Source organism: Mauremys reevesii, linkage group 9 (genome assembly GCF_016161935.1).
Source record: "Mauremys reevesii isolate NIE-2019 linkage group 9, ASM1616193v1, whole genome shotgun sequence".
NCBI classification, from domain to species: Eukaryota; Metazoa; Chordata; order Testudines; family Geoemydidae; genus Mauremys; species Mauremys reevesii.
This window is the reverse complement of record NC_052631.1, coordinates 14,239,988-14,254,451: the sequence shown is the minus strand read 5'-3', so window position 1 is coordinate 14,254,451 and position 14,464 is coordinate 14,239,988. Positions and strand designations below refer to the sequence as shown.

Here is a 14,464-nt window from a genome sequence, read left to right as displayed (position 1 = left end):
AATTCCTTACCTCATAGGTGTACTGGGAAGAAAAATATATTAACTGTTGGGAGGTGCTCAAATACTATAATGATGGAAGCACCTACTAATAGGACAGTTCCTGCCCTAAAGAGCTTATAATCCAAATAAGTATGACAGAGAAGAAATAACTTTAACTGGCTGTAGATCAGATCTTAAGTGACCTGCTCAAGATGATGAGGAAGTCTATGGCAGAGTCAGGAATTGCAACCAGGTCTCCTAAGTCCCAGTCCAATGTCTTAAGAAGACGACTATCCTTCTTTTGTGTGCAAAAACATTTTTGGTTTTGTAATGGAAATGCAAGATGATTTCACTCCAAATTTCAACTGGAAAATTAAAAGCACAAAGGGATTAATCCTTTAAAACATCCATGTCTCATATATACAATTTGGATAGGCCTACAGATTTTATTAGCAAGAGTGATGAGAGAAGCAGCAAAGAATCCTGTGGCACCTTATAGACTAACAGACGTTTTGCAGCATGAGCTTTCGTGGGTGAATACCCACTTCTTCGGATGCAAGCAGTGGAAATTTCCAGGGGCAGGTGTGTATATATAAGCAAGCAAGAAGCAAGCTAGAGATAACGAGGTTAGATCAATCAGGGAGGATGAGGCCCTGTTCCAGCAGCTGAGGTGTGAAAACCAAGGGAGGAGAAACTGGTTCTGTAATTGGCAAGCCATTCACAGTCTTTGTTTAATCCTAAGGTGATGGTGTTAAATTTGCAGATGAACTGGAGCTCAGCAGTTTCTCTTTGAAGTCTGGTCCTAAAGTTTTTTTGCTGTAGGATGGCCACCTTAAAATCTGCTATTGTGTGGCCAGGTAGGTTGAAGTGTTCTCCTACAGGTTTTTGTATATTGCCATTCCTAATGTCTGATTTGTGTCCATTTATCCTTTTCCTTAGAGACTGTCCAGTTTGGCCGATGTACATAGCAGAGGGGCATTGCTGGCATATGATGGCATATATTACATTGGTGGACGTGCAGGTGAATGAACCTGTGATGGTGTGGCTGATCTGGTTAGGTCCTGTGATGGTGTTGCTGGTGTAGATATGTGGGCAGAGTTGGCATCGAGGTTTGTTGCATGGGTTGGTTCCTGAGCTAGAGTTACTATGGTGCGGTGTGCAGTTGTTGGTGAGAATATGCTTCAGGTTGGCAGGTTGTCTGTGGGCGAGGACTGGCCTGCCACCCAAGGCCTGTGAAAGTGTGGGATCATTGTCCAGGATGGGTTGTAGATCCCTGATGATGCGTTGGAGGGGTTTGAGCTGGGGACTGTATGTGATGGCCAGTGGAGTCCTGTTGGTTTCTTTCTTGGGTTTGTCTTGCAGTAGGAGGCTTCTGGGTACACATCTGGCTCTGTTGATCTCTTTCCTTATTTCCTCGTGTGGGTACTGTAGTCTTGAGAATGCTTGGTGGAGATTTTCTAGGTGTTGGTCTCTGTCTGTGGGGTTAGAGCAGATACGGTTGTACCTCAGTGCTTGGCTGTAGACAATGGATCTTGTGGTGTGCCCGGGATGGAAGCTGGAGGCATGAAGGTAGGCATAGCGGTCGGTAGGTATTCGGTATAGGGTGGTGTTAATGTGACCACCACTTATTTGCACCATGGTGTCTAGGAAGTGGACCTCCTAGGTCCAGGCTGAGGTTGATGGAGGGGTGGAAGCTGTTGAAATCATGGTGGAATTTTTCCAGAGTCTCCTTCCCATGGGTCCAGATGATGAAGATGTCATCAATGTAGTGTAGGTAGAGAAGGGGCGTGAGTGGACGGGAGCTGAGGAAGCGTTGTTCCAGGTCGGCCATAAAAATATTGGCATATTGTGGGGCCATGCGGGTGCCCATAGCGGTGCCACTGATCTGGAGATATATATTGTCTACTACCCAAGATCCACAAACCCGGAAATCCTGGACGCCCCATCATCTCTAGCATTGGAACTCTCACTGAAGGACTGTCTGGATATGTGGACTCTCTACTCAGACCCTATGTTACCAGCACTCCCAGCTATCTCCGTGACACCACTGATTTCCTGAGGAAACTACAATGCATTGGTGACCTTCCAGAAAACACCATCCTAGCCACCATGGATGTAGAGGCTCTCTACACAAACATCTCACACACTGATGGAATACAAGCTGTCAGGAACAGTATCCCTGATGATGCCACAGCACAACTGGTTGCTGAGCTCTGTGCCTTTATCCTCACACACAACTATTTCAAATTTAATGACAAACTGGACAGTCTCTATGGAAAAGGATAAATGGACACAAATCAGACATTAGGAATGGCAATATACAAAACCTGTAGGAGAACACTTCAACCTCCCTGGCCACACAATAGCAGATTTTAAGGTGGCCATCCTACAGCAAAAAAACTTTAGGACCAGACTTCAAAGAGAAACTGCTGAGCTCCAGTTCATCTGCAAATTTAACACCATCATTTTAGGATTAAACAAAGACTGTGAATGGCTTGCCAATTACAGAACCAGTTTCTCCTCCCTTGGTTTTCACACCTCAGCTGCTGGAACAGGGCCTCATCCTCCCTGATTGATCTAACCTCGTTATCTCTAGCTTGCTTCTTGCTTGCTTATATATACACACCTGCCCCTGGAAATTTCCACTGCTTGCATCCGAAGAAGTGGGTATTCACCCACGAAAGCTCATGCTGCAAAACGTCTGTTAGTCTATAAGGTGCCACAGGATTCTTTGCTGCTTCTACAGAACCAGACTAACACGGCTACCCCTCTGATAAGTGATGAGAGAAGATGTAAAGAAACACGTTACCCTTTCCCACAGTGAGAAAAGTTAAAAATACTTCTTAGGGCAAAAATACGTTCTGCTATGGTATATGCAACTTGGATATTTCCCTCTAACTACATTGTTTCAAAAATATGGGCCCAATCCTGAAGTACTTACACTTACAAAATACCAGCTGAAGTCAATGGACTTTCCATGAACATGGATTGCCAGATTGGGCACTTCTGAAGTGAAATATGACAACAAGCTTAGCCACAAAATATACGGTGCCCTCAAGAATTGATGAGAAGTACATTTTCTCACTAAGATGATACCCCAGCAAAGAGACTAAACTATCAGTTCACGTGAAACATTCCATTAAAAGGATTACAAAACATTCTCCTTGTTGCCATGCTGAAAACCTGACATGCCATGAAGTGCTGTTTACAGGACACATCTATAGAACCAGTGTATCATGCTGCTGGTAGCCCCCGTAGCCAGATGAAGATTGCTGATGGTATTTTGGTTATAGTCTGAGTTTTCTTGCTATTAACCTTGCTCTCTTGGGTCATGATCCTGCAAGATGTCAATTGAAGTTGACCTCTATGGGAATTGAAGTACTCTCTACTCAAGAAGTACTCCGACCATGTAGGATTGGAGTCTAGTTGCTTCATCACACAGTAAATTATTTATTTTGTGTTTATGACACCAGAGATTTTTGACATGAAAAGGGCTGAGGTCTCAGTGAACGCTGTGTGAACAGAGCAAAACAAATTCCATTTAAATGTTTAAAGAATTTGCTTCTACCACTAGTGCCCCCCTTTTTTTATAGATTCATAGACTCTAGGATTGGAAGGGACCTCGACAGGTCATTGAGTCCAGTCTCCTGCCCTCATGGCAGGACCAAATACTGTCTAGACCATCCCTGATAGACATTTATCTAACCTACTCTTAAATATCTCCAGAAATGGAGATTCCACAACCTCCCTAGGCAATTTATTCCAGTGTTTAACCACCCTGACAGTTAGGAACTTTTTCCTAATGTCCAACCTAAACCTCCCTTGCTGCAGTTTAAGCCCATTGCTTCTTGTCCTATCCTTAGAGGCTAAGGTGAACAAGTTTTCTCCCTTCTCCTGATGACACCCTTTTAGATACTTGAAAACTGCTATCATGTCCCCTCTCAGTCTTCTCTTTTCCAAACTAAACAAACCCAATTCTTTCAGCCTTCCTTCGTAGGTCATGTTCGCAAGACCTTTAATCATTCTTGTTGCTCTTCTCTGTAAATGTTTGAGCGATCCACTTGAACTGACATAAATGTTTGTAGAAAGCCAAGTCCAAAAGGCCCATGCACAAACAGCCACAGATCCTGAAGGTTCTCTAGCTGGGGTTGTAACAGACAGATCCTCAGCACAGAGAGGGACCTGTAACACATACTCACCAGGAATAGGGGCAGAAGAAAAAAATGCTGAGATTTTGATTGAGGCAAGATGATAATAAAGAGTTTTGTCTATATGAATAAAGAGCCTCAATTTTATGCAGTAAGAGGAAGCTAGCTAGTGGAAAGATTCAAGAAGGGTGATGACACATTCAGAGCCATGGAAGAGGCATAAGATGGGCCCTGAATCTTATTGCAAAGCAAAATCACCAAGTGAAGAAACAAAGATAGCCAGTAGAATCCTGAAAACCTTCTGCCTGGCCATTGGATCAGAATTAAAGTGTGATAGTTTCCCCGCGCATAAAAATCAATCTTTACCAAAGTAAAGAGCCTCAATGATCTCCACCAAGATATCCTGTCCTGGGTATGTCCTCTTCTCTTCTTTCCCTCAAAATCATGAGACTGCCTTATAGAATTCCAGAGGAGGAGAATGGTTAACAAGAAAAGGACCGTGCATCAATAGCTGTTGCTTTGGTTACAAAGGCACATAAGCATGTACAGTCGTGACAAGTTATTTTCAGCTTTATCCAGAGATAAAGAGAGAACATTAACATAAAGATTAGTACTTGTTAATGCTACCGAGTCACTCTCTGGTGTCATGCCCCACAAAATACTGGATAATCATTGCTATGGGCACTATTAACACTGAAGTGACCCTTAATGCTGAATGCACAGAATTCAGCAACTCAAAAAGGTAAGGTTGTTGTTCATGCATCTTCAACATACAGTGCTTTCTCAGGCCCCAATACTTCTGTTGATTTCAATGGGCACAATAGTGGGCCCCTACCTGCCTGTATGTGAACATTCCTAGATGTTACTGAGTGCCTGCTAAAGACACTAAATTGAAAGCCAGTGACTTTGCCCAGTGAAGCAATGTCTGCCCCACAGTGAAAATCAAGCACCTGGAGAGATCAAACAAATGGAAAGATCTTCACTGACATTTCACATCTTCTGCAAACAAAGGAGACAAGAAATTCCAGTTCCAAGAACAGGCAGAAAAGAAACAGGAACAGAGAGGGCAAAGACTGCATGTTCCCACCAGTGAGGTCTTGGGGAGTTGAGACTTTACTGGATCTCCTGATGCATATGCAGTAAGCACCTAGGGGGCAAATGCTCTTCCCAGTGCCCAGCCCATGAATCAAGCCCACAGAATGGGAGTGGAGCTGGAACCTGGGCTGAGGTAGAGGTTAATACACACAGGTCCTTTGGTCTATTCACATTTGAAAGTTCACAGGCACAGTAAGTGCTAGCCCAATGGGTAATACTCTGAACTAGACATGCTTTGCACTCAACAGTTCTGAGAGACGGTGGCTCCTAGAGTGAGATGTATTCGTGTGTATAAATAAGAAGTCAGAGGATGCAGCTAACAATTTAGGAAAGGGAAGATTCATCCTGCAGACCTCCAGGAGTGACACTGGAACATAAAGGGCCTGATTCTGATCTTCATTACACTGGAGTAAATTAGAAGTGTTTTTAATTTTGCTCTTCATACAACAAAGAGTAACTGTGATGTGGTGTACACCAGTGTAAGCGGGATCAGAATCAGACCCCGATATTTTATCATAAGGTAAAGTTTATGCATAATGTATGAAACCGTTGTTGATTGTATGGATTTTTATTAACCATTCAACCAGCGACAAAGTAGCTTGACATAAAACCTCTTTTAGCTCATCCTGGGAGCCAGGCCACGAAGCCCGTGCTTATGGACAACGGGGCATGCAGATAGGGAGGTACGGCTGGGGCAAATATCGATCAAGCAGTGGAAAGGATTAGCTTTATGCCTGATAGGGCCAAAAGCAAAGGTGAGCTTTCTAAGGGCCGGCGTGTGGAGGGACAGCCCATGAATTACCCTCTGATGGTAGGGGGTGAACTGTTTCGTTCCTGTTGGGTCTCACTGCCAGAAGAGTGGACTAGGCCCCATCTCAAATTGCAGCAGTTGCACGAGAGGTGGGTCCCCCGAAGGCTGGAACCCCAGCTGCTACACAGTCTTTACACTGTGCTTTGGTTGTGCTTAGGGCCAGCTTGGGCAATCAGGAGGGAAGGCACAAACAGGAAGGAGAGAAGTAGGGAACTAATGCCCGGAGAGTGGATGGGAAGAAGTAACAGAAAAATAAGGAGATCCTGCTATTAGCCCCTTAATCCAATCCTAAAAATAAAGAGACAGGAAGGAGGAGAGACTCGCAAGCAGTTACTGGAGTGAGTAGAGTTTCCGGAGCATAAATGTGTGTGTGTGTGTGTGTGTAAACGTGGGTGTGTTTGAGACAGAAGCTAGAAATGTAACCAGTACCAGTGATCTAGCACTAAGCCTCTCGGTCCCAATCCAGCAAACACTTACTTGATTACTTCCAAGAATACCAGTACTCCCATTACAGTTAGTGGGGCTACACATGTGCTTAAAGTTAAACACGTGCTTGAGTGCTTTGTTAGATCAGGGCCCTGAGCCTACAAAACCTTACTCAAGTGAGTAATCATTGCTCGAGTGATGAGGCTCATCGAAGCTGATAGGACTACATGCAGTGATTAATCTTTGCAGAATTGAGGTCTTACTAGTTGTCTTTCTTATTGTACTCTGTTTCCCTGAGACCACTGGTTAGGTCTTTTTTCCTTCCATTTCAAAGAGTATGAAAAGTTATCAGAAAAACAATCTCAGCCAATTTTTTTTAAAAAAGGCTCAGTATCTGGAATTAAATTTTATAGCACTCCATAAAATTGAAGTATGAGCCAAGGGTTAACAACAACCTTGAATTCTGCCCTTAAAATTAGTCCCAGAAAATCTACTTAATTATAAATACGTTAGCGCTATACAGTGTCCTGCTGATTGATATGCCCCAGAGCTATCTTTGTCGGCAGTCTTTTAAGCACTAATCCTTCATTTTGGTCCTAATAGTGAGATGGGCTCCTCCTTTCTAGTTAGACCATCAATTTTTACCTGCCAATACAGTTTGATGAGCTTGCTTATATGCTGTTCACTGCCTCCTGACAGCCAGTACATGTAGTCAGCAGTCATGGCACTCCTAATGACAAGAGCAGAATAAAGACGTGACTGTTGGGGAGGGGAGGGAGATAAAAGCACCAAGTTTTTAAAGCAGATAATATAAAATGAATATAATATGAAGTTTATATAAAAAGGGCACACAGTTATACATAACTATCAGTCATCGCTCAACAGTAAAACACATTTTGGGAATACAGCAAGCATTTTTATTAGGTAGCTAAACTATATGCGAGAAAACAACCTTACATTTTTTCCTTTTATGGTTTTTCTATTTATATTGTGCTCAGATATTTAATGGCTGCTCAGAAATATTTTATTCTGGCTGCTGCTTATTATGCTTTAAAGCATTTATGGACTAAAATATATTAAATATAGTCTAAATTTCTTCCAGAACAGCACTGAGATGTACTGCGAGTCTGAGAATATCTCAGTCTACCACAAAGTCAAACATAGTTCACCTTTGATTGAATTATGCTATAAAAAAACCAAACCAATCAGCAATCTTTGTATCTAATTGAATACACTTTAGTATCCAGACTGTTTGTTATAACCATTGCATTACTCTTATTAGACTGAGGGGATATTACAAACTATTGTAAAGCAGATATTAATGCATTGCTTTCATTGACTTTAGAAAATCAGTTTGCTTTTATGGCTGCTTCTCCAAACTGCTCTCCATTTCCTATCCTCCGGAGATTCCAAATCCAATTAGATGTGACTAGATGTAATTCCAAATTGTCACTTTAGTCAATTAAACATATAATAATCTTGTGTACCTAATTACTAGCACCAAAAGTTTATTTGTTGATGTAGTGCTATCAATGTGTACATCTGCATGCTTCCCTTATCACTGCCTATATATTAATTGTACTTTGACATTACTGTAAATTGAATTTGAAATCTCCCCCCAGTTAACTGTATCGCAATGAGTAATCCCAATCCTGTTGTAATACCCTTTCAGATTGTTTTCCACCATAGTATTATGTACTTAACAAGATCTGACCAAAAATTACAAGGATTTAATACTAAACATTTCAAAGCACGCCTAGTATTAGAAGGCTGCATATTGTGACACTGTATTATAGACCTAGGAACAAAATCTGCTCTAGTTGTATGCATGCCGCTTCCATTGACTTCAGTGGGAGAGATGACTTCAGTGGAAGCCATGGATTTGCATCTGAGGGCTGGATTTAATTCTAAGGCTCTCTAACTAGCCCTCATTCAAGTCACTGGCACAAGTACCATTGACTTCAGTAGGACAAAGAACAGCATCTAGCTGAGCACATGGGACAAATATGACCAGATGGGTTGGTTGGCATATGCCAGGAGTTTGTTTCCCCATCTTCACTCCAGGCAACACTCGCTGAGCCTATCATCCATGTGACTCCATCCTGTTGAAAAGAACAGCATCTAACTGAGCACAGTTAGTACTCTTGTACCCTGATACAGTGGACACAAAGGGTGAAATCACGGCCACTGTGAAGTTAATGGCAAAACTCTCATTAACTTTAACGGGGCCAGGATTTCACCCCCAGCATGTAACTGAGGAGGAAGGGAGAAGCTACATATGAACCCTGCAAGACGTCTGGAAGGATTTTGCCTACTTTTGTAGAACGATTCTGTATTGTTGTTCACAATTTATATGCAGGGTGGTCTGTAATATTTCTACCTGCTCTGGTAAAGGCAATAGTTAGTATTACAATGTACCATGTGTGTATGTGAGTGATGCTGCCCTCTAGCGTCTAGCCCAAAAGAAAGACATTATGAACTAAAGCAGTTCTTCTTCAAGTCAAGTGGCGAGGCCTGAAGAAGGCCAGAAAAGCTGAAAGTCTTTAGTTCAAGTTCCAGCTCACCAGGCACATGTGTGATGAGGAGAGATTTATTTAATAACTGTGCCGGCTATCTGCAGCTATGGATTCTTTCCAAGACCAAGAAATGTTATCTATCCAGGTTTGACGTGTCCATTTGCTAAGCTTTGCTGAGATGGGAAGGTGCATGGATAGGATCTATAATCCATTCAGCTGGCTTTATGTTAGGAGAATGCCGAAATAAGCAGACATTTGCTGGCTGGGATTGCATCCGGACCTATTACTCAACAACTGCTGCAATTTTAAAGATTAAATTTTGCAAATCCTTAGTCCAAAATGTCATGCTCATCACGGCCTCATTCTGTCCACTGCAGTATGACTGTGTCACTGTGGGGATGTCAAGCCGCTCTGCCATGGGCCAAATATGACCAGGTGGGTTGGTTGGTATATGCCAGCAGTTTGTTTCCCCATTCTCACTCCAGGCAACACTTGCTGAGCCTATCATCCAGGTGACTCCATTCTGTTGAAAATGTAGCCCTAAATCCACCTGTCATTTCTATGACATGGACCGCCTGTTCCTCCTCAGCTTCAAACAGTTTTCAGGGGTAGTTTTGTAGTTCACGCACTGGACTGGGACTCAGATGTGGATTCAGTACAAACATTAAAGCCACCTCATCCCTCTGTGACCCAGCTTCCTGTCTGTAAAGTAGGAACAATAATACTTGACTGTCTTGCATATTTAGTTTGTAAGACAGCAAGGACCATTTCTTACTACATCTTTGTACCGTGCTCAGCCCAATGGTGGGGCCTTGAGGCACCATTGTATTTCAAATGATGCCATTTCCCTATTATTCTTCCCCATTATTTTGTTCTCATGTCTATGAACAGGATTCTAACCATGTACACATTTCATGCCTCCATGTTTAGTTTACAGCATGTGCTCCAGTTTTTGCTAAATTTCTGCCCCTTCTTAGGCACTTTCATAAATCCCACTAGGAACATATCTACACCTTTCAGCACCAACATACCTTTACAAATCTGGCCCTTAGTCTCTCTCTGCCTCAGTTCCCCACCAGCAAAATGGGGATAATAATCCTTCCTTTCTCCTACCTGTTACCTACCCTAACTCTAGCATGGAAGCTCTTTGCAGAAGGGACTTTCTCTTACTCTGTGTTTTTACAGGAGCCCAAACTCAGTTCTGGTGTCACTGTAATACAAATTACAATAGCAATACAGAAGATTGTCAAGTATCAGAGGGGGTAGCCGTGTTATTCTGGATCTGTTAGAGCAGCAAAGAGTCCTGTGGCTCCTTATAGACTAACAGACGTATTGGAGCATGAGCTTTTGTGGGAGAATACCCACTTCGTCGGATGCATCACCCACGAAAGCTCATGCTCCAATACGTCTGTTAGTCTATAAGGTGCCACAGGACTCTTTGCTGCTAATACAGAAGTTTGTGTCTCACTCTGTTTTAAATGAATGTCAATTACTATACACAAGGGACCTCTATTTCAAGGGACCTGTACTTTCTGCTCTTCCCAAAACACAGATGGAAATGGGAAATAAACGATACCCCATGATCTGGTGTGCGTGTTATAGTGCTCTGTTTATCACGGGAGTTCAGGTGACATTTATAAAGCCATTGAGCTTCACTCTCGTGATATGTATTGTCATCATAAACCCTTAATAAGAATACATATTTCAGTATAATGTAGAGTTGTGTAAATTTTAGTCTCTCTCTAATTTTAAGTGTAAAATTGGCTAACTCACAATGGATGGCTCCTTTAGAGTCTTTACAGTCTCTGGTATTAATCCATATTTAGCATTATATCAACCTGCCATTTTGACCATCCCATTCAATATACATATATAAAAGATACTCTGCTTGTACTGTAGCTAATTTCTAAATGTTAATGACTTGGGTTATTTTTTAATGGCCTAATGCACATTGTAGATTTTGCAAAGGTAGGAATATTGGAAGCACTAGAAGAAGAGGTGATAGTAGACACACACTCTACAAGAACCGACTATGGAAAATTAGAAGATCAAGCTGGCACATGGGATTACTCATAAGAGCCACTATTTCATCTAAATGCTTTAACTGTTCCCTGGAGAAGGTCTTCAGAAATCATAAATGAGACGTACGACAATCTTGTGGTTAAACCAAAAGCCTCACAGTTAGGAAATCTGGGTTCTGTTCCCCAGGTCATCAATAAATTCCTTTATGACTTTGTGAAAATCACTTTAATATCTCTGTCAAGTATCAGGGGGTAGCTGTGTTAGTCTGTATCCATAAAAATAACGAGGAGTCCGGTGGCACCTTAAAGACTAACAGATTTATTTGTGCATAAGCTTTTGTGGGTAAAAACCCACTTCTTCAGATGCATGGAGTGAAAATTATGCCCAGATAAATCTGTTAGTCTTTAAGGTGCCACCAGACTCCTCGTTGTTTTAGTATCGCTGTTTCCAAAATGAGGATACCTTCTTCCCAAAGGTGTTGTATTAATTCATTAATGTTTGCAATGCTCTCTGAGATTTTCAGAAGGGAAGCCCTTCATAACTCTGTAAAGAATTATCAGCAATTTGTTTGTTTATTATAAAAGGAAGAAGAAGGCCACCAGAAAGCTTCCCAGGACCCAAATTGCCTTAATTTGCCTTAGATTTGAAGACAGCATTATCCCCTCTGCTGAAATCCTTTCGAACATAAAGCAATGATGACAGAAATCAGAGCAAAGGGTATGGAATCATGAGTCATCTGCAGAAATAAAAAAAACAGGAGTACTTGTGGCACCTTAAAGACTAACAAATTTATTTCAGCATGAGCTTTCGTGAGCTACAGCTCACTTCTTCGGATGCATAGAATGGAACACACAGACAGGGGATATTTATACATACAGAGAACATGAAAAGGTGGAAGTATGCATACCAACAGGCAGAGTCTAATCAATTGAGATGAGCTATCGTTAGCAGGAGGAAAAAAACTTTTTCCTCCATGTACATTGGCCAAACCGGACAGTCTCTACGCAAAAGAATAAATGGACACAAATCTGACATCAGGAATCATAACATTCAAAAACCAGTGGGAGAACACTTCAACCTCTCTAACCACTCAGTGACAGACTTGAAGGTGGCAATTTTGCAACAAAAAAACTTCAAAAACAGACTCCAAAGAGAAACTGCTGAACTTGAATTAATATGCAAACTAGATACTATTAACTGTGGCCTAAACAAAGACTGGGAATGGTTGGGTCATTACACCAATTGACTCTATTTCCCTATGTTAAGTTCTCCTCACACCTTCTATGGGCCATCTTAATTATCACTTCAAAAAGTTTTTTTCCTCCTGCTAACGATAGCTCATCTCAATTGATTAGACTCTGCCTGTTGGTATGCATACTTCCACCTTTTCATGTTCTCTGTATGTATAAATATCCCCTGTCTGTGTGTTCCATTCTATGCATCCGAAGAAGTGAGCTGTAGCTCACGAAAGCTCATGCTTAAATAAATTTGTTAGTCTTTAAGGTGCCACAAGTACTCCTGTTTTTTTGCGGATACAGACTAACACGGCTGCTACTCTGAAACCTGCAGAAATAAAGTTACAGCTCTAATGAAAGAGCTGATAAGAGAGAAGGAAGTGAATATGGGTCACCAGCAGAGGATCTGAAGTAACATTTTCAAAAAAAAACCTTGGTTCTTAGAAGCCAAGCTGTTATTTAAAGCCAGTGGGTCTTAGGCTTCCAAGGGCTACATTTTCAAGTACACGTACATTTAGATGACTAAAGAGGCTGATAGATGCTGATAGATTTTCAAAAGTGTCTAAGTGAGTTAAGTGCCTAACTCCCCTGGATTTCAATGGGAATTAGGTGCCTAGCCTGTCCCTGCACTCCCCTGAGCACAAGGAATGTACTTGTCCTCTGTCCCTACATGGTCAGATAAACAGTGTTTTCAAGACACTGCTATGTAATATGACTCCAATTCATGGCATCATCTCCCTGTTTCTGACACCTCCAGTGACATGGCATCACGGTATAAAATACAGACCTGTACAAACGTGTAATTTCTAAGGCTATCAATACACTCCTAACTACTCATATTGCTCAGGTGGCAGCAAATGTGCATGGATAATCTGGACTGAAAGAGACAAGTAGTTGCCGGCAGTTTATTAAAAAGTCAGTTCAAATAATCAGGCTTTTCCAATGAATAGTCCTACATGGAAAGCAACCTCTTCTCTTCACAGTTTCTTTTTTTAGGTCTTCTGGTTAAAGCAATGGGACTGGGAATTAGGACCTGGGTTCCAGTCCCAGCTCTGTCATCGTTTCCTTGGATGATACTGAATACGTCAGACCCAAATTTCAAAAGCACAATGTCCAGCTTGAGACACCTAAAATATGGCCTGAATTTCAGAGGAACTGCACACCAACAACTCCAGCTGAAGTCAGAGGCAGTACCTGGGGCTCAGCACCTCTGAAATATCATTCCCAAACCTGAAAAACCCAAAGTTAGTGGCTGCGTTTGAAAACATTGGCCTTAGTTTCTGCCTTTGCTTCTTCATCTGTAAATTAAATAACACTTCTTGCATTATAGTGGTATTGGGGGCTTAATTCATTAATAGCCAAAATGTTTGAGAACTCAGATGGAAGGTACTAAGTTTAATAGCAGGACCAGCAATGACCACTAAAATGTTGCCGGGCAGTTTCCATTCTTACCCTCTATTTTTAGCAATGCGCCACAAAGACTACCCTTCTTTACCCATTAGAAATTAGTCTTTTCCCTCACTGTCTCTTCAGAATTTCTTTTGTTGCCCTTAATGTAGGGGTTTTCAAACTGGGGGTCAGGACCCCTCAGGGGGTCACAAGGTTATTACATGGGGGGTCGTGAGCTGTCAGCCTCCACCCCAAACCCCGCTTTTCCTCCATCATTTATAATGGTGTTAAATATAAAAAAATGTTTTTAATTTATAAGGTGGGGGGGGGGTCACACACAGAGGATTGCTATGTGAAAGGGGTCACCAGTACAAAAGTTTGAGAACCATTGCCCTAGTGAGAAATGAGTAGCAACTTCTTCCTTCAGCTACCCATGAAGAAAGAAACGAATAGGAGGCAGTGTGCAGTGACATGGTGGCACATAGCTTTTTCCTACCCTTGCGGTGATCTGCTCTGATGTAGTGCTACCCTTTGCCATCCAGTCTGAAGTCTGTACCAGTGTCAAGCTTGGACTGAACTTACCAAAATCTACAACCAACTCCACAAACCCCTGACAACTCACCTAAAGCCAGACAGAGAATAGGGGGAGGAGTTGCTGCTTCTGAAGCCCCTCACATGAACAGTAAAGGACATGAGAGCTACTGAGGTTGCAGCTTCTCATGAACTTGCACTCTGAGCACTGCCACAAGGGGGCATACACAGCCCCAATGGTCACTGCTTTCAGGATGGCTATGGTGCTAATGGCACATGCACCCAAGAGTGGAAGGTTGCAGAAGCAATTGT

General features: G+C 42.1%; 1 protein-coding gene across 6 annotated transcripts in view; it reads right to left on the bottom strand.

Annotated features, from left to right (window-relative positions):
- The window catches only part of SPATA16 (spermatogenesis associated 16), a 137,424-nt gene that overhangs the window by 55,492 nt on the left and 67,468 nt on the right, over positions 1 to 14,464 (bottom strand). For all 6 annotated transcript variants that reach the window (XM_039486929.1, XM_039486925.1, XM_039486930.1 and 3 more), the window contains exon 5: positions 7,105 to 7,189. In XM_039486929.1, the coding sequence (XP_039342863.1) occupies positions 7,105 to 7,189 (85 nt within the window). The remainder of the gene's footprint in view (positions 1 to 7,104; positions 7,190 to 14,464) is intronic.